This window comes from Pseudonaja textilis, chromosome 5, assembly GCF_049901715.1.
Source record: "Pseudonaja textilis isolate UNSWEBS1 chromosome 5, rPseTex1.2, whole genome shotgun sequence".
NCBI classification, from domain to species: Eukaryota; Metazoa; Chordata; class Lepidosauria; order Squamata; family Elapidae; genus Pseudonaja; species Pseudonaja textilis.
Genome location: NC_141994.1, coordinates 62,904,539 through 62,930,895, shown reverse-complemented (window position 1 = coordinate 62,930,895; position 26,357 = coordinate 62,904,539). Strand labels below are relative to the sequence as shown.

The window sequence follows — 26,357 nt, the reverse complement described above, 5'->3', positions numbered from 1 at the left end:
TTTGTGACCATTTGGAAGAGTATATGAAAGTTTGTGCCCATTTTCAGAGCTTCTATAGAAACCCAGGGGCCCATCTTATGCAAATAAATTCAGAAGGTTTCATGAGTAAACAGAGATTGTAGATCAAGTCGTTTCCATCCTAGTCCGATGCTTTAACATGGCGCCCTAATACAACACAAGTATACATTTGCTTCTATCGTATAAATCCAGCACATCCCTTCTTGGCATATTTAATGTTCTTTCCTGTAGACTCAGGACTCATTTCAGAAGTTTTCAATGAAATGGAAGTTAAACCAAAGAGCGGAAAGCAGGTCACATCAAAAACACCACCAATGCCTTCGCTGAGAGCATTCATATCACAACAAAACGACACATGGAATTGATACAAAAACCAAAGAAAAGGGGAGAGCAAACCCCAGAGCTCGTCACATTAACTTTTCCAGGAGAAAATTTATGCCCTGCAATAAACTGAAGCCTGGCACTTGATAGTAACAGTTGAACGAAGCAATCATTTGCATGCACCAAGCACGCCAAAAGAAACCCTTGTTAGTATCCTTTGACATTTTTTTTCAGCATGTTGGCACCATTAAGTTGCATCCTGCATGGCACCTTTTCTCTCTGCCCCAAATGACAAGCATCTTATTTTCCTTTTTCTTTACACGGAAGCGAACAGAACCAAACAAATGGCGAAAGTCTATGCAGCAAAGACAACTAAAATTCAGTACACCCATGGTGCTCATCCTTCAAGTGAATCCTACCTAGTATAGCACCTTGTGGCTATCCATAGTTCCACTCTGAATCTAAGGGCACAGGAATTTCTCTCCCCACTTGGCAGTATAGGTAAAAGAACACTTTGATTCAGGGCTTCCCAAATCGCCGTGAAAGGATAACAGTGACCTTTGACCCTTTAAGAAGTTGCAGTTAATGCTGAAATCTGCTCCTTCAACTTCTAGCTTTGGACTAGGTGAGTTTTAAGGGTGTACTCTTTCTTGAGTCTCCTTGATGGGGCATTCTGCCGAGGATGTTGTGTCAGTAGCAACGTTTCAGCTTTTCTTCCAGTTTCTACAATCTTCCTTGCTTGCTAATGAGTTATTATCTCAATGCTAACCCTGTCTGTTCCTGTGTTTGATAGAGTCCATGTTGCTCCATCCATGTACATGGAGAAAGCCCGCAGCAGTTTGGACTGAATCTGGAATATTGCACATTCGGTAACCTTTAAGTTTAACCTGCGCATTAAATTAAAACATATTAAACAAATTTGTTTCAGAAACAACAGAAAATGATCCAGAGCATGTTACATTTATGCACATTATTAGATTGTCCCTTTGAGGTGCTACCCCAAGTTGTTTGGTCCTGTTATTAACTTTAAAAAAATTGATCAAGAGTCCAGACAAGACACTGCAGGTCCCTTAAGGCTATGTTTCCCCAGAACTTCTGGATGTAAAATATACTTTTTTTTTTCATTTGTCCACGTACTGCAAAGCAGCTCTTGTCCATGGCAAATCAGAAAGCATTTAACAAAAACCAAAGAGAAGGGGGAGAGAATTAAAATCTGAAGCCGAGGAAGATGGATGCATTTCACAGCTTCATCTGTAAGAAAGAGAAAGAAAGAAAAAAGGAAATAATAGTAATAATTTGGTCCCCTTTGGAAGAACAACAATACTTTAATAACTCTGATGTTGATAGATCATCCACCTGTTATTAAACAGTTATACAATTCAGTGAAATCATTCTCGGATGATTAGTTAAATTTTGCAGATTCATTCCTTAAATCAGGATTTCTCAACCTCGACAACTTAAAGAATGTGTGGGTTTGAATTTCCAGAATTCCCCAGACAGCCGTACTGGCAATACTAGGAATTGAAGTCCACATATCTTTAAGTTGCCAAGTTTGCGAAACACTGCCTTAAATAAACTAACATTTTTGTAAAAGAGTCTTGAAGGTAAAATAGCCTTTGATACTGTATGAATGTATGAATGCTGCACATAGACACCTTGACATATATTCTTCTTTCCTGACAGTAAATTTTCCCTCAGCAAGCCTGTTGCTGCTAGAGTTTTACAAATATAGAAGCTCCAACAGTCAGATTTTAATCTTTTGAACACACAAACCTATTTGCATATCACATGCTCTCAAGCTACTTATTCCCACCTTTGCATGACCGGATGTAGTTTTATTCACTCAGTTTTCCCCTTTCAGAAAGGAACTCAGAGCACTGTATTGGTTTCATATTTATTTTACCTTTTGTATTGATACACCTGTTAATTATTTTCAGCTACTTAAATCCTTCTGTTGGGAAAAAAACATCAAATAAAACTTGAGCTTAAGCTCGAAGAATTCTAACTGGCTCTCTACAACGTATATAGTACATGTATGTCACTTTGAGTTCTTCAATGAAAGGAAGGATACCCATCCAATTAATCAATCCGTTCAGTAAAAGATGAATAGGGAAGAGAGTTTAATGGGATCCATTTTCCACCATTTTAAAGAAAACAGGACTAACTTGTAACTTTCCAACATGGCCTTTGGGAGGTATTTATTTATTTCTTATGTAGGTATTCTAATTAGGTTATAATCCTGTTGCTTTTGAATTGACTTTCAAACTAGTTTGATTACCTGTCTTGGATAGAAACAGAGGTGGTATTCAGCAAGTTCTGACTGGTTCTGGAGAACCAGTAGCGGAAATTTTGAGTAGTTCAGAGAACCAGCAAATATCACCTCTGACTGGCTCCGCCCCTATCTATTCTCTGCCTCCCAAGTCCCAGATGATTGGCTGGGTCTTCTTTGGTTGCCCTGCACAGGAGAACAGAGCTGGAAAGCAGGTTAGTGGGGTGGGGAGGGAATAGGGATTTTGCAGTATCCTTCCTCTGCCACGCCCACCAAGCCAAGCCACACCCACAGAACCGGTAGTAAAAAAATTTGAATCCTCCCACTGGATAGAAAGCAGGATCTAAACAAATAACACAAGAGAAGCTTAAGCTCTTTAACTCAGAACTGAATCAAAGTCCATTTGGGTGGACATGGCTCCCTCTGATGGTGACCATTATGGAAAGGAGCCATCTTTGCTAGGGTGTTTCAGCAGCCAGACCTTTTAATGGTCCTTAAACATTTCAGGAAATTGCTTTGTGGTTAATTTGGCTGCTCATTAACAAATGCAAATCGACAATGTACTGCATTAACACTTTCTTTTTTTAGCACTGATCACTGCTGTTGCTGTGCTAATGTTTTATGTCGCCTACTGGAAGATTTTTTAATAGATTAGCTGTTGTCCCCTTAAGAAATGTAGTAATAATATAAATATATCATTATATATTGCTTTTTGAAGTAAAAAAAAAAAGGATCCAAACAGGCTGCCTCGATGCAGGTTTCTGGTCTCTGCCAGATCATAGCAGAGTGTGGCAGCAGCCGCCCCCAAAAAAGGCAATGCAATCGTAGGCGGCATTAACAGAGGGATAGAATCAAAATCACGTGAAGTACTAGTACTGCTTTATAAAACTTTAGTAAGACCACACTTGGAATATTGCATCCAATTTTGCTCACCATATTATTAACAAAATGTAGACACTCTGAAAGGAGTGCAGAGAAAAAAGCAACAAAAGTGATTAGCGGGCTGGAGGCTAAAACATATGAAGAACAGATGCAGGAATTGGGTTTGCCTAGTCAAGTGAAAAAGAAGGCTGGCGGGGGGTGACATGATAGGAGCGCTTCAATATTTGAGGGGCTGCCACAAAGAAAAGGGGCTCACTTTTCCAAAGCTTCTGAGGACAGGACAAGAAGCAACAGATGGAAACTAATCAAGGAGAGAAGCAACCAAAACTTCCTGACAGTGAGAACCATTAACCAGTGGAAGAGCTTGTCATCAGAAGTTGTAAGGGCTCCATCACTGGAGGCTTTTAAGAAGAGACTGGACATCCACTTGTCTGGAATGGTAGAGGGCAATGATGGCTAACCTTTTGGGTATCAAGTGCCCAAAGCGCACACGCATCCCCAAAATGCAATGCGCCCTGCCCATGTGCATGCCCCTCGCATGTCCCCCTCCCCCACATGCGTGCACACATCCCTGCGCATGTGTCCCACCCCCTGCGCATGCACGGCAGAGACCCGAAGACCAGCTGGCTGTGGGTGGTCCGTGCGCATGCACAGCTGAGCTGGAGCGACATCTTGCAGGCATGCCATAGGTTTGCCATCACAAGTATAGGGGCTCCTGCTCATGAAGGGGGGGTTGGATTAGATGACCTTCAAGGTCCCTTCCAACTCTGTTATTCTGTAAAGGGCAGCCTGTAGCTAAGGCTAGTTTATGGAGCTTCTCTGCAAAGCCCAGAACAGTATGTAAAGGCCTCACAGTGATATGCATGGCTGCAGTGGCCTTTGCCTAAGCAACACGCATGAGCCCATGGGAACACAACCAGAAAAGTAAAGGTTCTCAACTTACCACCTGTGACCTGGAATTATGACTTGCTGACATTCTCATATATGACATCGCTAATGCAAAACTGCTGTTTCTTCTTTAGCCACATCAGTTGCACACACTGGTGAATAAAAATGTATTGTTCCTGTAGAAAGAGACCCAAAACACCTCCAGTCACCCATATATATTTATGGTAGGTCCCCTGCTTTCCAATACATTTGGGCTGCTGTCCTTTAGTCAACTTTATTACAGGATTTTTCATTAACTTTCCTAGAATTGTCAGAATCAAAAACAAAACAAAAAAATCTTGGCTTTATTTCCTCCAGAATTCAGATTGGAATGTTAATTAATTAATATCTGAATATTAATATTCCCTGCACAGGAGAACAGAGCTGGAAAGCAGGTTCGTGGGAATGGGATTTTGCAGTATCCTTCTCCCAGGAGTGGGGAGGGAATGGAGATTTTACAGTAGTCTTTCCCTGCCATGCCCACCAAGCCACGCCCACAGAACCAGTAGTAAAACATTTTGAATCCCACCACTGCAATTGAACGGTCATACTGGGAAACAGCTGATTTGGAATTCCTGCTGGAATGTGCGACGGATTCAATAGGGCATTAAACAGAAGTCTTATCCCAAAAACAAAACTCAGGAACAGTAAACCTGTACATCTTAGTGTTGGGGGATACAGCTTCCCAGATTGTAAGCTGTGATAAAGCATGCTTTTAAATTCCTTTCCAACTCCACAATTATTCTTCTACTACTACGATCTGGCCAGTCCAACGCATCGTATAACAGAGGGTTTCGTGCAGCCAGGCATTTGGAGCATTCCATACCTGATTTGCTGAAGCGTGACAGCACCCTACTGTGGTTGTGTGTAAGGAGAGAAGGAGGCAAGACATAACATTGTTTTGCCAGAAGAGCAGGAGGTTTGACCAGCTGGCAAACAGCAGGGTTTCAGCATCCCTACAAAAGTTGGCAATATCTCATCCGTGGATATTTCGGAAGAAAAGTTAATTGAGAGCAACTCAACAAGCAAATGGGAAATGAAGGTATCTAAAAGGACCAGCGTCAGACCTGACCTTCAAGGTTGCAACAATGACTTGGATGCATAAGGACTAGCCAAGAGAATTGTTTTGGAAAAGTGGAAAAGTACTATTATCCCACATGAAATACTGGATTCAAGGAATTTTTATCTTTTTTTTTTTTGAAAAGGCTATTTTTTTATAGTAATTTAAAACCAACACAATATATTTCCCTCTGGCCCAGATTTTGTAGTATTTTACAAGAATGAACAATTTTATGCCTAACTTGATACAGTCTTATGAATATATTTTACGGATGTATATCAATGTAATATGTCCCTGTTTACTTTTTTTTCCTCTTATTTGTTTGCGTAGGTTTTTTTTTATGCTGGATGGTTTTGTAACTAAACAAATAATTGAGTTGTTGGGTTTGTGAACTCATCATTCTATACATTGTTGTCTGTAATTTTTTAAAAATTGTAATAGAATTATTTAAAAAAAAACACTTGGATTACGATGCAAATAACAGTGTAAATTTGCGGCTGGACTGTACCCTCTCAGATTGCAGTGGGGTTTTTTTTTGGGGGGGGGTAGGCTCATGTTTGAATTCTCCCTCAGAAATTAACAACTGCTCATAAAAAAAATAGCATGTCAAGGAGTTGGTTCTAGATTCTGTGTGTCTGAACTGTATGTCTGCCCACACAGATATACATGACCCAAATCCACCTCAGTAATGAATGGTCTTTGCATATTAACCCTTTGAAACAGCCCAAGAAATAGGCATGGTTCCTACCAGGGTTTTTATAGTTTCAGGGTAGAATAACAGAACCTTGAAAGCCTGCCAGAGTTTTTTTCTGCTCCATCTTATACTTCTTTTTATACCAAATCAAAGTGGGATTCTTGAACTTCTGTCTCATGTTTTCCTCTTTCTTAGGACTGAAAGATCTTTCCTAAAAGTTGTCTCCCTTAACAGTTCACTCCTTCCGTCTGCATTCCCAAGACTAGGTCTACATCCCTTCCCACTGCATGATTGAGGCCGTTTTCTCTCAGCCTGACCCACCACTCAAGACTGTTGAGGTAGAAGGAGCACTGTACATTGCCTTGAATTCCTGAATGAGAATTGGGATAAATCTAATAAATAAATAGGCAGAAAGGATAGTGATGATGCTATGTTTGCACTCTCACAGATGTTCACCCTTTGCAGGTACAGCTGTTTTATCTTCTCCCCCAGTTTCAATTCTTCCCATTTATGCCAGTTATTTCTTTTATAGTGTGATGTTCAATATTCTACATTTTCTAGTCATCATTCTAGCCATTGTCTATCCACTGCAGGATGAAGGCCTATATGTGTCTCAGGAATGAAAGGAAGCCTCGAGCAAATAAATGATTTAAATTAGCTGTTTAAAACATGCGTAAGTAAAAGTCATACCTCTGTCTGAACCATGGACATCCGATAAGACCTCATATCGGACACCATTCCCAATATATCTACAAATTCATGATCGTGAATGTGTTGTAAAAGCCGGTCTAATGCTATGAAGGTCCCAGTTCGTCCCACACCAGCACTGCAAAACAAACATAACATTATACACCATTGCTTCTAAGGTGAGAAATATGGTTATTCCTATTTTGTTCTGGGAAATCTTATAAACTGCATAAGAATAGAATACTTTATTGTTACTTTGAATGTACACTAATTGGCATACATTAAAATAAAATTATGTTGCATACAACTCTCAAAGGGTCTCTACCTATAATATAAACATAAACATAACAAGATAGATAGTAGATAGATAGATAGATAGATAGATAGATAGATAGATAGATAGATAGATACAGAATTATGCATGTATCCACATATATTATATGGCATGGAGAAACAACACATAAATATCCATCATCACAGCATACCATATATCCTGCCATCTAATGTTCGTTACTATTACAACATATTCTTTGGTAAGCGCTAATTATTTTTAAAGCATTTCTCCTAATAATATACAACAGACAGAGAAAACTCTTAAGCATTCGATAGTGTCATGATTAAAGATGGAGACTGGCCATGCCTATAAGAAAGTGATGATCTTCCATCTTCCAGCACATCATATCTGAGGAAAAGAATAGATCTAGTTGGTTTGACTTTCAAATTTGCAGGTTCCATGTGCAATTCCCTCATGTTTTTCAACATGTTTTGGAGCAGAAAAAGATAAACTCTAGCCCATGCTGTTCAGCACATTCTGATAACCAGTTCCCAAATCCATGGTAAGTTTTATTTTATATTGCTCATCCATCCTTCTACTGCAATTCAACGCCATCTGAAGGAGGGCTTTGGTAGCATTTAAGTCATTCCTTAGAGTTACATCCATGAGCTACTAGACTTCCATAGAAAATTGTGAATCTGAATTAATGGATTTTCTCCTCTCACTGTCAACTAAAAAATACTTCTTTGGTCTTTTTAGTTGCCAGCAGAAAGGGAGTGGGGGAAAGTAGTGCATTCCTCAAATGCTTCAGATAATTGCTAGGTAGTCAGAGCTGTTGGCGCACAAGATTATTACTGGAGAGCATGATTGGTGACTCTTGGCTATGGAAGTGTCCCATTGGGGAATATACATCCAGGGGATGGGGGGAAGACTAGGGTCAAGGGGGAAATGAATGATGTATCTTAGTGTCGGCTGCACCCAGGTAACTCCAACATGGCCACTCCTAATAAATCATTTATTTTTTTTTACTCTGAGAAATGCGGCTAGAGACTTATGATTTGAATGGGGGTGGATTTGTTGGAGCCCTGACACTCACCCAATCTCTTTCCTGACTGGATCATATATTTTCATCTACAGATCTATGGGCAGGGACATTTTGTTTCTGAATTTTGTAAGTTAACCTGACCTTTAGAGTCTCACGATGACAATGATTTTATATAAATGAATGAAATTGGAGAAAACTATATTCAGACACTGATGGATTATGATTGTATAGGATAATAATAATTAAAACAGACTCTGCTGGATTACAGTATTTTCAGAAGGAGGAGGAAGAAGAGGAGGAAGCAGAAATCTATTTTTTTTCTATTCAAATGTAACAGAGCTTACAGACTTAAGTTTAACCTGAAACCACAGAAGCGGATAAAGACATATAGAAATAAAATTCTGGGATTTTCAGCAGAGTGAAAGGATTGCCATGTCCACAATTTCTCCCCAAATTAGGAGCTATACATAATGGCACCCTTAAAATGAAGCACTGGTAATGTAGGAAGAACTGAGGTGGCAAGTGATAACATGCAGTGAAACTCCCATTGAAGGATCTTAAAAGGGACAGAAACAGCCTGTCAGTGGAAGAGCCGTTTGACCAACAAGTTGGAGACATCAATGAGTTCTCTACCAAACAGAATGCAAGTTCTAAGAAGGAAAGCTGGCCAAGAAAACATATAGCCGTCTGATTCCCCTTCACTGCAAAACAACAACAACACATATTTGGTACTAGGCAAGAAGCAACACACAATTGTTCTTCTGGTTATGTTATGTCCACATCTTCCACATCCAGGGGGCAACAACCTACCTGCAGTGTACAACCATGGGCCCCTTGCTTTTCATGGCCTGCTGCCTGACCATCTGTACAAAGTGCAAAATGCTTTCTGCTGCGTTGGTGGGAGGAACACCATGGTCAGGCCAAGAGGTGTAATTAAAATGCATCACGTCCTGCACTTCATCTGCCTGAGTGGAAGGAAAAAAAAAAAAACAAAGGTACCAGAATAACATCAGCCTATCTCTAGCAGGTGCTCACTTACACAGGTGAAAATCATCAATGCATAGAGCTGGGTAAGAGTGGAGAGGATCCAGTCCAACTTTCTACTTTGCAGGGGATCATTAATTTATTTTATTTACATATTAGACTTGTTGGCCTCCCATCTCACCTAGATAAAGTTGCTGGCTAATTAATAAATGGGGATGTTTTGTTTCGTTTTTAGCCTGGAGACTAAAACATATGAAAAATGGTCGCAGGATTTGGGTTTGCTGGTCCAGAGAAAAGGACTAGGAGGGACATGATAGCAGTATTTGAGGGGCTGCCACAAAGAGGAGGGGGGTCAATTTATTTTCCAAAGCACAAGAAACAATGGGTGGAAACTAATCAAGGATAGGTAACAAACTGGAATTAAGGAGAAACTTCCTAACAGTGAGGACAATTAACCAGTGGAACAGCTTGCCTTCAGAAGTTGTGGGTGCTTCATCACTGGAGGTTTTTAAGAAGAGACTGGACAACCACTTGTCTGGAATGGTATATAGTCTCCTGCCTGAGCAGGAGGTTGGGCTAGAAGACCTCCAAAGTCCCTTCCAACTCTATTCTGATTCTAGGTAGTCTCAACTTACAACTACAACTGAGTCCATATAAGACTGTTGGGAATCCAGGAGTCTAATCTAAGAACTGAATGGCGCACTCATCTCTCCCTATAGCAACAGCACTTAGTCTTATATACCGCTTCACAGCCCTTTACAGCCCTCTCTAAGTGGTTTACAGGGTCAGCATTTTGCCCCCAACAATCTGGCTCCTCATTTTACCCACCTTAGAAGGATGGAAGGCTGAGTCAACCTTGAGCCTGGTGGGATTTGAACTGCCAAATTTCAGGCAGTCGGCAGTCAGCAGAAGTAGCCTGCAGTTACTGCACTCTAACCGCAGCTCATCCAAATTTTCTTTATTTCTGCAGTGTAATTTCAATCCAGAGGGAAATAGAGATGGTAACACCCAGGCAACCTTGGCTGATCTTGGAAAAGCAAACTAAGGTCAGACCTACCAGCATGAGATGATTATGGAATCCCAGAATAATAGACTTCACACTGGGAAATTGAAGGAACACAAAGGGCTATGAGGGCCGTATAATTACTTTTTTGCATATTCAGCGGTATCCGCTGATTTGAAAAAAGACCGTCTGAAGTAAATGAAAACTTAGATGAGCAGGAAGTTGAATAGAAACCTACATACACACACACGTCATAGAATGTACAGGTAGTCCTTGATGTACGACCACAATTGGGACCAGAATTTCAGTTGTTAAGTGAGTTGTACTCCATTTTACGGCCTTTTTGCCATGGTTGCTAAGTGAATCCTGTGACCATTAATCAAATCTGGCTTTCTCTCTTGATTTTGCTTGTCAGAAGCATTCTGGGAAGGTAGCAAATGGTGATCATGTGAGACACACACACACACCCCGGGCACTACAACCTACATTGCAAGTAGACGCTGGTTGCCAAGCGCCCAAATTCTAATCACGTGACTATGGGGATGCTGCAATTGTCATAAGTGGAGGACCCATCATAAGTCACTTTTTTCCAGTGCCATGCTAACTTTGAGCAATCACTAAACGAATGGTTGTAAGTCGGGGACTACCCGTATAGGGGATTTAAAATTAAGTTCTGAAAGGTATTAATGGAGCAGAATTCCTAAAAATTAAAAGCTTCATGATGCCATTTACATTGACCTACATAGCTGATTCTGAAGTTCCTGAACACCCAATCGGCTTGCTCTTCTTCTGACAGCATCTCCACCGTGATGTCTCCATAAAGAACTGGCTCTTCTGCAAAAGGCCAGTAATGGTCACACTTCACCTGGAAAGGAGGGAAAACAAAGCCAAGTTACAACCGAGAAACAAATCTCTTAAGAGGGTTTTCCTTTGGCAACCGTCAAAGTTGATGCAGGAATCCAAGGACGGGACTGCAAATCTCTCTATATAAAAACACCACTCATGCATCATCACAAAATCTCCAGAACCGTAAAGCCTACAAACGTGAAATTTGGCACATATGTTTCTCTTGGAGCTCACTAAGAAAGGATTTTTCAAAATGACCATCAGAGCATTAGTATTCATTTCTAACTCGTCTCTACTACTCGATTCTTCACGGCCTATCAATCGTTCGTAGAATTCTTGGGCTTTTTCCACGGAGTCTACTTTAATTTTTCTTTCTTTCCAAGTGATTAGCATTCCCTCTGGGATTAACCATCTAAATATGATACCTTTTTGGTTTAATTGGTTCACCAAGAATTTATAATCTCGCCTCTGCTCTCTCACTCTTCTTGGGATTTGTTTAAGCACCAAGATTTTTTTCCCTTTGTATGTAATTGTTTCTTCTCTAGAAATTTTATATATAATATCTCAAACTTTCCTTCTGGCAAATCTCACATGGACCTCTTTTGGATGTTTATGTCGTCTTGCATAATTTGTGCTCACTCCGTATACTTCGTCTAACTCTTTCAGAATATCGTCCTTATCTATACAATAGATATACAATATACAAAATACAATATTACTAATGTATCAATTAAATATATATAAATTACATTTACCACATTCAAAAATCAGTTAAGTTGGTGTCAAGAAATAATTGTTGCAATCTGCAAATTTAAAAGCTTAAAGTGTCTTAATATAATTGTTCAGTTCTTCAAGATTCCTTCACCGAGTGCACCGGAAGTACGGAGTTGCTGAGTAATGTCTCTGATTTCACTATCTCACCACACTTTCCACTGTAGTCATTTCTCCTTTCGTTTGAAAGTTTAACGAGTCAATTTTTAGATTCAAATAGTCTCTTTCTTTAATAAATCTTCTCCACTTACTACAGCTCCAGTCCAATAATCCAAAAGGAGACTAGTAAATTATTCAGTTTCGTTCATGGAATATTTAAAGTTGTAATTTAATTCCTTACTTCAAGTCTCCCCCAATTTCAAGTTCATCCTTCCAATTTTTCCCAAAGTCCACAATTCAAATCCTTCAAAGTTCCCTTAAATTAAATTATTGGTCTTTCTTTCTTCTTTTTTTCTTTCTCCCCCAATTATCAGTCTCTCAGATCCCTCCGATTCTCTTATCTTCTCTGTCCGATCGCTCGCGTCCTTACCCTCTTCCGTCTCATGAGCCCTTTCACTTTTGCCGCCACTCGTATCTGCTTTGGCTGCTGTTTTCGGGCTTCGCTCTGACTAAGATACTCCAATATTCAACACTCAATCAGGATCACAAATTCTTTCACTCACACTCTTCATTCACCACAGTCTGTCACTCACTCGCTTCCTCTTGTATGCAACAATCAAGGCTTTAGGGACCGCCATTGCTGACAGTCTCTTGTTGCCGGTCTCCACGGGGTTTCTCTACGTCGCGATGAGAATCGCCTTTTCCACACCATGACTTGAGTGTCCCCACACTGGCACACTTCTCTACAAGATGTGTGCACCCCTAAGGGTCACTCCAACAGCAAGAGGAGATAGCATGAAACCCAGAGCGAGCTTCAGCACCTCCGTTCGCCCATATCTCGTCACCAGAAGTCTCTAACGCTTTGCTAAAATTTTTGAAGCCCACCTCTGGCCAGTCCCTCTCTCTCAGAACTAAAACCACTTCCAAAATCTTGTTGAGAAGACTGTGTAGGCAGTTTCCAGTAGCCAAAAATGACTTAAAGGGACACACACGGATAATGCTAGATGCAGAATTCTAGTAAGACTCCATGTTCCAAGAGGCATGAAAGAATCTAGAATCATAGAACAGGAAGTAACCTCAGATATTACTTTAATCTAATGCCCTGCTCAGTCTACATACCCTTCTCTTCTCATTGCATTGAGTAAGCATAACAATGATTTGTGACTTCTGCTGGAGAACCATCTTCCAAAAGTCATTCCTTGTCTCAGGGAGTGGTCCTTGTGTCGCAATATATTCTTGTGGGCAGTTATAACCCTACAAAAGAAAAAGCTTACTACAGTATTATTTTATCGATACATCCTCTTTAAATAAAGGTTGCCTTTTAAACCACATCAGACTATAGTTTCTTCCCAAGGATACCTGCAATGATGATTACTTCTTATGTAACTGCTACCCTTATATTTTGTGTGCGTTGCTTAAGCAGTCTGTCAACCCCGAAGCTGGTCTGGCCGAAGCCATCTTGGAGCTTCAGCGCTGCCACACTTGATCTGAGGGATAGGGCCCTTCCCTATCCCTCAGTGGTAGTATTCTACTGGTTCACCCCGGTTCTGCCGAGCCGGTAGCACCAATGAGCAGCAGAGACCAGCCATTCTGCTGTTGGGCTCACCTGCCTGGGCTCCCATACCCACCTTTATTCCCTGCTTTTGAAGTGCAGTTGCTTTGCGCGGCAAAGTGACCTGGAGAGTGCAGGCTTGCAGGACATGAGTTGGAACGTCTCTGCACCTGTGCAAAGTGCACATTTGGCACGTGCGTGCATGCAAAGTGTGTGCACGTGTGCAAAGCATGCCCACCCAAGCCATGCCCACTGAAACGGTGGTAGACAATTTTAAAACACACCACTGGGAGAAGGGATTAGAGATTGCTGGGGTTGTGCAAATAAATAATAAAATTCTTTCTCTTGGGAACCAAGGATGTTCTCATACCTGGCTGGAGGAAGGAGGAGTGATGTCACCAGAGCAGCGGATGCTGCCTTGATTGGGCCATATGACTGATTGTTAGGGATTGCGGGGGAGACTTTCACTTTTAATTAGGCAAAAATCAAGGGACCCTTCAGAGTCGGTTTTCACCAGATCTGTGCCAATATGATATTTCCAATTAAAGCTATTCTTTGAGGAACCTACCTGCCTCGGAATTTTTGCTTGCATTGGATCTATTACTTGGAACCCTGACCTAAGCAGAATCAACATGCTTATGTTTATATGACCCTGTTAACTTTAGAGCTAATTGGCATGCCATAAACTAAAATTGCTATCACAAGGAACAATTTTAACTGTTTGCATACATTATAAGAGCGGTATGGTGCAGTGGTTGGAATGCAGCATTGCAGGCTGATTCTGCCCACTGCCAGGAGTTCAATCCTGACTGGCTCATGGTTGACTCAGCCTTCCATTCTTCCGAGGTCAGTAAAATGAGGACCCAGGTTGTTGGGGGCAATATGCTAACTTTGTAAACCACTTAGAGAGGGCTGTAAAGCCCCATGAAGTGGTATATAAGTCTAGGTGCTATTGCGATTACATTCTAGATAGTACTTTCCAAGCTATGACAATACAACTGTATTTTCACTTATCTGAGTCCAGGTTACTTACAGGGATGTAGTTGGCATTAATGTAATCGGAGCCTTCTTCTTCATTCATTGAAACCAACTGAACACGGCTGAAGTCATCTGCAAAAAGACAACATATCCAATGACAAATTCAACATAAATACATATCACAAATTTTGGAACTGAGTCTCTGAAAATTTATGCATGCATTTGCACGCATTTGGGAAAAAATCAAGAGCCAATCAACTTTCAGTAGCTGATATTTCAATACATTCACAGTTTTGTATACAGGGGAGGGAAAGTACTTCATGACTACTACCCAGAAAAACCCTTCTCTTCTGGAGTACCAGTAACATACTACATATCAAGGACCATTTTGGAATATGGTCTCTGTATGGTGTATCTCGGTCTATGCATTGGTGAACATTGCTTAAAAAGGAAAAAGCTAACCTTACTCCAGGAAGGGAGGAGGGAGGGGGGAGGGAGGAAGGAAGGAAGGAAGGAAGGAAGGAAGGAAGGAAGGAAGGAAGGAAGGAAGGAAAGAAAGAAAGAAAGAAAGAAAGAAAGAAAGAAAGAAAGAAAGAAAGAAAGAAAGAAAGAAAGAAAGAAAGAAAGAAAGAAAGAAAGAAAATTTTCTATGAGTTAGATTTAAATATAGAAAAAGCTGGCAGGAATGTAAGAACATAAGTTACAGGAGTTCTATGTTTTCATGCTCAACAAAAGGTAGTTGTTTCAGTTGAATTAATAACATAATACCATGCGGTAAATTTACTTCTTTCTGTAGTTCAGAAGGAAAGAATAAGTTAAGCAGGCAAGGAAGATAATAGAAAAAGCAAACTGCTCAGAGTACATGATGAAAAAAATATAGCTGATAGTTTCCCAACAATGCTACCCTTTGGTGCTGGCATTCCACGTTACCTGGATGCCAATACAATGTCTGGTATTAAATACAGCAATTCCCTCCTAAAATAACAACTTACAAGGCAGGATATTTGTGTATCGGTTTTTACTACGATTCATGGGAAGATCCGCTGCAAAATGTGGGGTTTCCAGACCAATCAGTTTCAGTTCCTGAGTGTGACACACAAACACACACATTATGCTTAGACGTCTTTTGTATCAGCATATTTATCATTAGGCAAGATCATAACAATATTATAGTCAAGGCGAACCATTTGTTTTCAAAGAATAGCTGGGCTAAACTCTAACAAGGGTGGCAACTGCGAGAGTCAACCATTATTTTACGTTGATTTAATATTTGTTTGCTTTTCTTTCCTTCATGGGACAAAATGGACAACATGAGGGCAAACAAACAAAAAAGGAATAATACAATTAAGTAAAAGAGGAATTCAGAGTAGGAGAAATCAACTTTGCGAATGAATACTCACTTATCCGGAAAAAAAATAAAGTAACATTTTTTATCTGCATCAAGCATTAGTGAGATTATGTGGAAAAGAAATTTCTTCATTCATCCAACCTACATTTGCAAAGTGTACACTACAATATCTTTGGAAGTGGTTGACCATTGCTGTCTTCTTCCAAAGGCTGAAAGAGAGGGATTTGCCTAAAGTCACTCAGCTGGCTGAGTACCTAAGGGGGACTAGAACTCACAACTTCCCAGTTTCTAGCTGGGTGCTTGAGTCATATACCGAACCATCTCTCATCAGGAATAAACACACACATACAAATACCACAGAAATGCATGTGTGTATCACATACATTTGAGTGTGTGCTTATCGGGCTGGCTAAGATAATTTATTATGGTAGTACCTTGGTGTTGAACTGCTTTGAAACTCATTGAATTTGGTACTCAATGCATTTTGACACAAAAATTTCACCTGGGTTCTCATTGTTTGTTTGGTACCTGATGCACAAGCTAGAAATTGTTGGTTTCGGCTACCTTGTGACTCGCTAAATTATTCCTTAAGGAAAAAATCTGTTTGGTACTCATTATTTTTGGTACTCATTGTGCTAACTGGAAGCAATTAACAATGAGTACTAATACTACTGTATTGGGTCTTTTCTCCCATAATAAAGAAGAGATGGCTATTCATTTATCTCCCTGCTTAAAGGAAAGTATGAGCTCTCTCTTTCATGCAAGGAAAGTTTTTAAAAGAAATGGAAGGAAAATGATATTTAAGAAGTAATAATCCCTCCGCTCCTGGCCCGGTTTGAAATGGAAAAATCTAAATATACTATCTAGCCTTTTACTCATTTACTTCCATAGAATTTAAATAGCCAATATCTGAACTGGGATTACCTCAAATTGCAGAGAGAATTTGTAATCAGAATCTTTGGCCATATCCTTGACGTAGCTGTCAAAATCATCCAGCTGGACAGGGCTTTTTAAAAAATGCATACAGAAAGAAATAAAGAAAATGATGTCATTCACAAAAGTCACCATCTGGTAACTGAAACCAGGAAGCTGAACAAGTAATTTATGTCCGTATCCAACTAACTTGGAACTGGATGAGAGAAACATCAATAAAATACGATACATCAGATAGATATTACAGAAGTGATGCCAGAATGGTTTGCTTTTTTAAAAAAAAATATTGCAGAGATAACTAGACAAGTTCAGCATCCTCATTCACATGTATCTCTTCTTAGTTCATGTCTTATCTAGAATAAGATAGAATAAAATAAATAAAAGCCAGCCCTCCTTCCCACAAATAGGTGAGCTGATAGTATTTGAATTACCTCATGCCATACCACAAGAAGGGAAAGGCCCCTCACCTGACTGAAACCTGCACCCCTCCTCAGGCATGTGTCACAAGCCACAGTGATATCGAAAGTGGGCCATCACTCCACAGTGCAATTTGTGTCACAGCAGCTGATGAAAATCTTGTCTTTTGCATGCCATGATACACCTGTCTTTTGCACTGTCTTGCCTTCCCGTAAAGACATCTGAGGTCTGTTCCTCATATTTATGTGAAATCATAGAGCAGGAGGTCTGGAATCCCTTTTCCCAATATTTTATTTTATCCCTCAACAATTGGCAGGAGGTAAAGGCACATTCACACGTGTTAATCCTAACACCTGAAATATTGCAATCCAGACCAGGTATATGGCACCTCATCTACTATTAGGAAATGTCAATGTTTTGTTGATTATTTCCAGCAGGACTCAGTCTCTCAAAAACTTCTCACAAGGTCAGGATTCCATATTGTTGATCTAACATTTCCTGAATACAGCTAGTCCTCAAACTATGACCATACGGAGGCAGGAATCACAGTTGTAAATTGTTGCAGTTGTAAATGGAGGCATCATGTGATCAATTTATTTATTTATTTTGTAGTGGCCCTTAAGCAACTGTCATAGCTGTTGGGTGAACACTATGGTCCTTAAGTGAATCCATTTTACGGGCATGTAGATGCCAGAAACAGGCAAAAACATTGAAAACTGCAGTCATGTGACCACCAGAAGTTACAAAATGGCCATAAAGATGTGCTGGTTGCCAAGTTCCCAAATTGTGATCATGTGGCTGTAGGGTGTGTGTGTGTGTGTGTGTGTGTGTATCACTGGTGGTATTCAATTTTTTTTTAATACCGGTTCTGTGGGCATGGCTTGGTAGGAGTGGCATGGCTTGGTGGGCATGGTAGGGGAAGAATACGTCAAAATCCCCATTCCCTCCCCACCAGAGGTGGGTGTTCAGCAGATTCTGACCAGTTCTGGAGAACTGGTAGCGGAAATTTTGAGTAGTACAGAGAACCAGCAAATATCACCTCTGACTGGAGATATTACAGTATCCTTCCCCTGCCACGCGCACCAAGCCACATCCACAGAACCGGTAGTAAAAAAAATTGAATCCCACCACTGCTCCCCACTCCTGGGGGAAGGTTACTGCAAAATCTCCCTTCCCTTCCCACCCCACTAACCTGCTTTCCAGCTCCTTTCTCCTGTGCAGGGCAACAAAAGAAGACCCAGCCGATCAGCTGGGACTCGGGAGGCAGAGAATAGATGGGGGTGGGGCCAGTCAGAGGTGGCATTTGCCGGTTCTCCGAACTACTCAAAATGTCCGCTACCGGTTCTCCAGAACTGGTCAGAACCTGCTGAATACCCACCTCTGATGTGTATCTGTGTTGTGTACACCCATCATAACTTTGAAATCAGGTTGTCTTAGGGGAGGCATAATAACTTTAAACAGTAATTAAACAAACAGTTGTAAGTCAAAGACCACCTGTAATGAAGAAAAGCAAACCATTCTTCTTGTCTAATTTCTGGTGCTCCAATTTGTGAAGATTAGAGTACACATATTAAGTTTCTCTTCCTTAAAGCAACAAAACCCCAAGAACCTGTCTCTTATCAACAATTAATTACCGCTGTTTACCTGCTCTCATTAATGATCCAGTGAATAATTAGCAACTGTGTTGAATGATGGAACAGTTTGATAACAGGAATGTTCCTGGATCTCCCCGCGCCCCCCATTTCATTTCTTTCACGCTTTATGAGAGTCAACCAAAGGCAAACCCCCTGGGGAATTGTTAACAAGGGATAATTGATTTTTCCCCAGTGCTTAATTTTCCATTTGTCAAGAATATTTTTATTATGAAGGATTTACTGTGAAAAGTAAATGGAAACCTACAGTTTCTCATGATGGAATGTCATTTTCAGCGACATTCCAGTTTTTGGACCGTCCTTGAGCAAGGACGAGGCAGTGCGGGTTTCAAAATTGAAATGATGCTTGCAAGTCTGATGATAGAAATTCTGGCAATTGTAAAGTCATAATATGGTGCCTTCTGTGGTGTGGCTCATCTTCTGATTTTGTTAGGAATTTCAAAAAAGCGCCCCCTTCTTTCTTTTTATTCTTGAAGTTTTTGAGCTTTTATACTTATGATTTTCAGCCCTGGAAAACTTTTCCCCCCTCTTTTCTTGGACACTTCCACCCTAATACCAAACTATTTCTATAACCAAATGCATGGGGAAAAATACGGACACACATTAATTAAATAATTGATATTTATAAAATGAGCATACTTGGTCAGCTTTCTCTTCTTCAATCCGTTTTTACTCCTGCAAGAAAAAAGACAAAAACATTCCATAGTTATGCCTCATTTCCAGTTCTGTGGCTATACATTTCTAACGTATCCTATCTATCTATGTGGTTGCTAACAGTCAGCACTGACTTGGTAGCCCACAATCACATAATCTTCCTAATAACAAAAATGCATTGATGGCGACATTTTAAGATGCATGTGTGAACAGTCTTGCCTCGTATGCTGCAAGAATCTGACTTGTTCATGGATTTAACTGGGCAATGAAAACTTGCTTATCTACCTCCTTGCTCCCATTGTCTGCTTCAGAACCAGCCCTACGTTTACACAGGATGAAACTCCAGATTGTCAGTCCCAAAGCAGAGACAACTTTTCAGTCATATATTTACTTATTTTATTTATTGCAATATATATTTGCTTAAACCAAGGTGGATGTTTAGGTGAAGAACATTATGTGCCCTGTAATCACATTTATACTAAATCAAAGCACGTAAACATGCAATGACAAGATTCCATGTAACTATATCCAGATTTTCTTAAAGTAAAAAAACTAGATTTGGTTTGTCCAAAGGTGCTTTTTCAAGAGGCAAGTGGACTTTCTGGTTTTTCTTTGTGGTTGTTTCACTTCTTATCCTGAAGAAACTGAAAAAAAATTCTTGAATAAGAAGTGAAACATCTTCAAAGAAAAAACAGAAAGTCCACTTGCCTATTGAAAAAGCCCCTTTGGGGCAACCCAAACCTGGATGACTGAGAATCTCCATAGATATTTAGATCTGGTTTGCAACACTTTTTAACCTTTTTATTTCAAGGAATAAAATGCATTCACACTTTGGAAAATTCAGATTAATTAATCAAACCTACCAAGAAAGGAAACTTGTTTGTTCAGCCTTCCCCAGCCTGGTGTTCTGCAGATTTACATCTGTCCGTGCTTATCAGGGAAAGTTGGGAATAATGATTGAGCACATCTGGAGAACAACAGGTTGGGGGAAACTGGCTTTGATTACTGTTAAGCAAAAGAAGATCATGTGACTTACCAAGGGTTAATATAAAATGCCAAGAGATAATCAGTCCAAAGGCAGGAGGGTAACAGAGTTAGGAAAGCAAAGACACTCCTACGCCTGTGAGTATTAATAGATAACATACACAGATTTTTTTTTGTCAGAAAAAAAGCGAGATTATTAATATGGCAAACAGAAGTCAATACAGCAATTTGTCATTTGTTAGACTTGGGCAGTCAGCAGAAGTAACAGAGAGCTTAGAGCTCCCCTACATTTGGTTGGTGCTGAACTCTTCATCAGGCAAAGAAGTTTACAATTGGAATTAAGGCTACGTGAGGAAAAAAAAAAAGAGAAAGAAAAGATATACCCATTTTTTTCAGGATGCAGCAAATGTCTACATTTAATTCGTTTGTGTATTAAACGAATTTGAATGTCTGCCCGTTCCACCAAAAGCAACTCTGGGCAACCCACAACAATCATTTGTGCCGTTTTCTGCGCAAAGAGAAGCGTAGCTAGCAACTAAGTGAAAGGCTGACTTCCTTGAATGTCCCAGACACTCCTGCATTATGACATGAGCGCTAAAAGAAGGAAAGGAAGGATGGAGAGGAGAAGACATTTCATGAGCTCCATACACCAGATTGCCCAGACTTTCAAGCAGTGTGTGTGGGGTGTTATTGAAAAAGGTGTTGTGAGATTAGATGGGTATCGTATGAAATCTCAAATATCATGACTCTGAGGGAGATGAAATATAAATAAATAGTTATTCCCCCCCCCCCAATATTTTTACTTTATTTGATGGGATTAGTCCAGTAGCTACTTTAATGCTCACATGTGTAATATTAGCAAACTTTGAACTCTTTGGGATATGAAGGAGAGAGAGAGAAGGGGGGGGTGTTGAAAGAGAGAGAGAGAGAGAGAGTGTGTTTCTAGGTCCATATAATTCCTTATGGAGATTTGGAACTGTTTCCTGGCTTTCTTTCTTTCTTTCTTTCTTTCTTTCTTTCTTTCTTTCTTTCTTTCTTTCTTTCTTTCTTTCTTTCTTTCTTCCTTCCTTCCTTCCTTCCTTCCTTCCTTCCTTCCTTCCTTCCTTCCTTCCATTTGTCTTCCTTCCTTCCTTCCTTCCTTCCTTCTTTCTTTCTTTCTTTCTTTCTTTCTTTCTTTCTTTCTTTCTTTCTTTCTTTCTTTCTTTCTTTCTTTCTTTCTTTTCTGTCTGTCTGTCTGTCTGTCTGTCTGTCTGTCTCTCTCTCTCTTCCCTAATCAATCAGGATAGAGTTGGAAAGACCTTGGATATCTTCTAATCCAATTCCCTGCTCAAGCTGGAGACCCCATACCATTTCAGACAGGTGGCTGTTCAGTCTTTTTTTTAAAACCTCCAGTGATGAAGCACCCACAACTTCTGAAGGCAAGCTGTTCCACTGGTTAATTGTCCTCACTGTCAGGAAGTTTCTTCTTAATTCCAACTCCTTGATCAGTTTCCATCCATTGTTTCTTATCTTGTCTTCTGTTGTTTTGGAAAATAGATTGACCCCCCTCTTCTTTATGGCAGCCCCTCAAATACTGGAATATTGCCATCATGTCACCCCTAGTCCTTCTTTTCTTTAGACTAGCCATACCCAATTCCTGCAACCGTTCTTCATATGTTTTTTTTTTTTTTGTCTCCAGGTCTTTAATTATCTTAATTGCTGTTCTTTGGTCTTATTAAGGATTTATTTATTCTCATTCTCTCTCCTTCCTCCCTCTCTCTGGCCATTAGTAAGCCAAGGAGTAGCTGCACCTCTTCTCCCACTCTGACACCCCTAATTACATTTCTCTTCATTTGAATTGTTTATATGAAGTATACTGTATATTGTAGCACTGGGTTGTTTAGTTTTTAGTTCTTCTTTAGTTCTTCATCTCTGAGTCTTTAATTAGGATTATGTTTGAACTTCTGACTTTGATGCAGATTAAAACCCACTTTTTCAAAGCAACCCAAAGGAGGTTAATGATTTCTGTGAAGAGTTTTCTGCTTCTGGGGGCTCAAGGAGGAAGTGAAGGTTGATTAGTGAATTAGCTACATCAATATTTACAGGGAAAACTGGTAGCCGACATTCAATTTGGAAGTTCATTACCGACAGATCAGCTTCAATGGCCATATCAAATCAATTTAGCTATTTGTGCCAGCTGATTGCACCCCATAAAACCCAGAGAATGGCTTCCAAATTTATCCGGTCTTTAATTTAGCCATTAAATGGTCACCCTTGAGTATAGAGTCAATGCCTGATGGAATTTTTCCTCCAATCGGAATAACTTTCCCTTTTCTTTTTCTCTCTGTCAAATGAATCTGCCTGCTCTTTTGAAATATTGGCCATTCAATAAGACATAATGCAGAGACAGGTAAAATAAATGAGATGTTTGCCCTCAGAAGTTATGTGAAAACTTTTTCTGTTGAAGCCATATTTCTACAGAGAGGCTGGGAGCAAATGCCAATAATAGGCAAAATCAGGGGTGGGATTCAAATTTTTTAATAACCGGTTCTGTGGGCGTAGCTTAGTTGGTGGGCATGGCTTGGTGTTCATGTTATTGGCTGGGCGTGGCCAACTCCCACATCACTCACATCAAGGCACGCATCTCCTCGCCTGGCCTCTCATGACTGTGGGGATGCTGCAACAGTCGTAAGTATAAAAAACAGTAATAAGCCACTTTTTTCAGTGCCATTGTAACCTTGAATCATCACTCCACACAAGCAAAGTACCAGCAAAGGAGGGGGGAAAAAACTCCAGAGACGTTCCTGAGACAGGAAGTCTAGTCCTGCCAAGAATGTAATAAGGGTTAACGGAGAGGCAGTTTCTGTAAGCAACACCAGAATGTTTCCTTCCTGCCTTCCTTACAGGATTAGGCCAGTAATTTCTTCTAACAACTGGTTCTCCAAACTGTTTAGAATGTTAACAACCGGTTCTAGCGAATAGGTGCAAACTGGTAGAATCCCACCCTAAGCAAAATCAGAACAAAACATGGGATGAGATTTAAAGCATGTATGATTTCTCTTTCAGTGCTTCTCTTTGGAGCATCTTCTCATTTTCCATGCTGTCCATATCCAAATCTCTAGTTGACTGCCAGGCTTTAAGCAGTATGGATAAATTTTTGATGGGATGGGGCTTGGCTTTGCTTTACTTTAGCTTTCCAGGGGGCACAGTGGGCTGAATTGTGATGCAAAATGAGTAAAGGATATGTGAAAAGCCAGGATTTACTTTCCTGTTTCTTAAAATTCTAGTTTTGTTTCTTTTAAATTATGTTCTCATGTTAGTTTGGTTGCAATTTTCAGAATTTTCTCTTTCAAGTTCATCCATCAGTTTTTAACAACTGATTTTATTTATTTATTTTATTACATTTATTTGCCACCCATCTCATTTCAAAGTGACTCCGGGAAGTTGACAGCATAAAATACTAAAATCATTAGGCATAAATATTCCTCACACAATAAAATGAAAGTACTATCAAAGTAAAGTCACAGTTACACTACGGGGAAGAAGGGAACAGGATTTGAGGAGGGATTGTCTCTTAATTAATCAACCACCTCCAGTATGATACTCTCCCATTGGGGCCCCCAACACTCTGACAGAATCAGATCTTAAGGATCTTATAGAAAATCAGAAGGGTGGGAGCTGATCTCACCTCAGGGGTTAAGAGAATATTTTAGAATATCTTATCCCTTGAGGTGAGATTGTCCAAAGAAATACACTCTGGATATTGTAAAAAAATGTGCTGCCCCTCCCTTCTCCAGGCAATATTTTTTGGTTGGGGCCTGGGGGATTCTGGGAGTTGAAGTCCACACTTCTTAAAGTGGGCCAGGTGGAGAAACGCTGCCTTTCTCTAAAATGTGCCTGGCCAATCTCTTAGATCAGCAAGCCTTGTGTTAAAAATGTCTCTGTGGGCCACAATAGCACACTTTCTTGGCTGTGGCCAAATTTATGGAAGGTGCTGACTCTGAAGATAAATTTAGCTTCCTTTTTCTTGGCTTTTGAAATTGTTCTTTTTATAGCAGCTTTGAGAAATGAAACCTACCCAGAAAAGCAGGATGGCCATATTTTATTGTTTTTCTTGATGTTTAGAGATGAAGATTGCTATTGAGATGGTTGCTGTAATGTCGAGGCAGTTGAGTTGTTTGATGATGAACAACTGAATTATGATGATGATGATGATCTTTATTGGAGTCTAGTCTTGCATTTATATACATTTTTAGTTATCCTCCATCATTGGTTAACTTTGGTTACTGCTTAACTTTCATTACTGTTTAGCACAGTAATCCATACAATTAATTATCTCTAGTTAAAGTCTAACATATGTCTACTTCCCCTCCCTAATCCTCCTTTATCCATAGATTAGTGACTTTGTTTGCCTGAGTTGTATTTGCTTGCAAACATTCTTTATCTGAGGTTTGCCATCCGAGATTGGAACATTCCTGCAATTACAACTCTGCAGATGGTGACATCCCTATACCAGAGGGAGGCTACATAAAGATTAAATTAATCAACAAAAATAGGAATATGTTTACATTAAAATGGGCCACAAAGGAGCCACAGTGGCGCAGTGGTTAGAGTGAAGTACTAAAAGCTACTTCTACTGCAGCCAGCTACCTGCAATTTGGCAGATCTAATCCCATCAGGCTCAAGGTTGACTCAGCCTTCCATCCTTCCAAGGTGGGTAAAATGAGGACCCAGATTGTTGGGGGCAATAGGCTGACTCTGTAAACTGCTTAAAGAGGGCTGTAAAACACTATAAAGGGGTATATAAGTCTAAGTCCTACTGCTACTGCTATGTCTCTGATAGAGAGGATGGAAGGCTTCCAACCCAGAATGGATAGGATCCAAGTGTAGGAAAGCAATACAATACAGGTAGTACTCAACTTACAACCATTTGAAATTACAACAGCACTGAAAAAGGTGATTTACTACCGGTCCTCACATTTATGACCACTGCAATATCCTCAGGGTTTCAAGGTCAAAATTTAGGCACCCGGAGACCGGCATATATTTGCAACATCTCCAGGGTCATAGGATTTGTGACCTCCAACAGTCATTGGAGGGTAGCTGGTTCACTGACTCACTTAACAGCCACAGTAATTTGTTTAACAACCATGGCAAAAAAAGGTTGCAAAACTAGGCACAATTCATTTAACAGGCGTCTTCTTTAGCAACAGAAATTCTGGTTCCAATTGCGGTAGTATATTTCAGGATAGGCAGGTCAGAACTCCAATGTAGACTAAGCTTGTAAACAAACACAAACAAGCCAGTACTACTTTTATTATAAGATAACAGTAACAGATTCTTGAATGTGTTTCCCCCATCTCTTTTTTTTCTTTATGAGAATTAGGGAGGGTCCTGTCTGAGATACTTCCTCAAATTACATTTCTGCCCCAGGCTAAGATTTTTTTTTATTCAATCACTATTTTGGTTGTATCTCTTCCTCCTGTTCTCAAGGTTGCTCCTTCTTCCCATTACAGGTATACTTCTCTAGCTTTGTCCCCAAAGCATACTGTAAAAGAATTGCTTAAATGTGGTTCTTGTGAAGGACAGAATTCTCAGATTTAATTAATAACTTATATGTGTTTGTCAAGATCCTGTCCAGAAAATCATGGAAAATGAGGTTCGTGAAAGTTTGAAAGACCAACAATGCCCTCTTGAGGCCGAAAAAGAGGACTCAAATTTTCTTCTTGATAAAAATGTAAAAGTACTGGCGTGAGTGGAGACAAGCTGGATAAAGACTGCTATAAGTTGTCACTGATATTCTTTTTTCTTAACTAAAGGTAACACTGCTTTTGCTATGCTTTGTGAGAATCTGAGCTCTAAGAAACACAGCACTGCTTCCTCCATTTTGTCACAAGAACAACCAACCTCTGTTTCAGTTGGGTTGAAAAAGAATGATTTTCCCCAAATCACCCTGAACTTCCATAGCTGAGGACAGTCT

General features: G+C 40.0%; 1 protein-coding gene across 2 annotated transcripts in view; it reads right to left on the bottom strand.

Moving 5' to 3' along the window:
• Nucleotides 1–202: 202 nt before the first annotated feature.
• Nucleotides 203–26,357, bottom strand: part of PTPRO (protein tyrosine phosphatase receptor type O) — a 154,929-nt gene continuing 128,774 nt past the window's right edge. The window contains exons 17-27 of one of the 2 annotated variants that reach the window (XM_087935141.1): nt 20,451–20,534; nt 19,400–19,435; nt 16,683–16,764; nt 15,403–15,493; nt 14,466–14,542; nt 13,000–13,134; nt 10,907–11,029; nt 8,988–9,142; nt 6,862–6,997; nt 4,434–4,554; nt 203–1,590 (exon numbers count right to left, since the gene is read on the bottom strand). In XM_087935141.1, coding sequence (XP_087791267.1) covers nt 4,450–4,554; nt 6,862–6,997; nt 8,988–9,142; nt 10,907–11,029; nt 13,000–13,134; nt 14,466–14,542; nt 15,403–15,493; nt 16,683–16,764; nt 19,400–19,435; nt 20,451–20,534 — 1,024 coding nt within the window. In that variant the 3' untranslated portion in view covers nt 203–1,590; nt 4,434–4,449. The remainder of the gene's footprint in view (nt 1,591–4,433; nt 4,555–6,861; nt 6,998–8,987; nt 9,143–10,906; nt 11,030–12,999; nt 13,135–14,465; nt 14,543–15,402; nt 15,494–16,682; nt 16,765–19,399; nt 19,436–20,450; nt 20,535–26,357) is intronic. The other variant, XM_087935142.1, reaches the window with a different exon arrangement.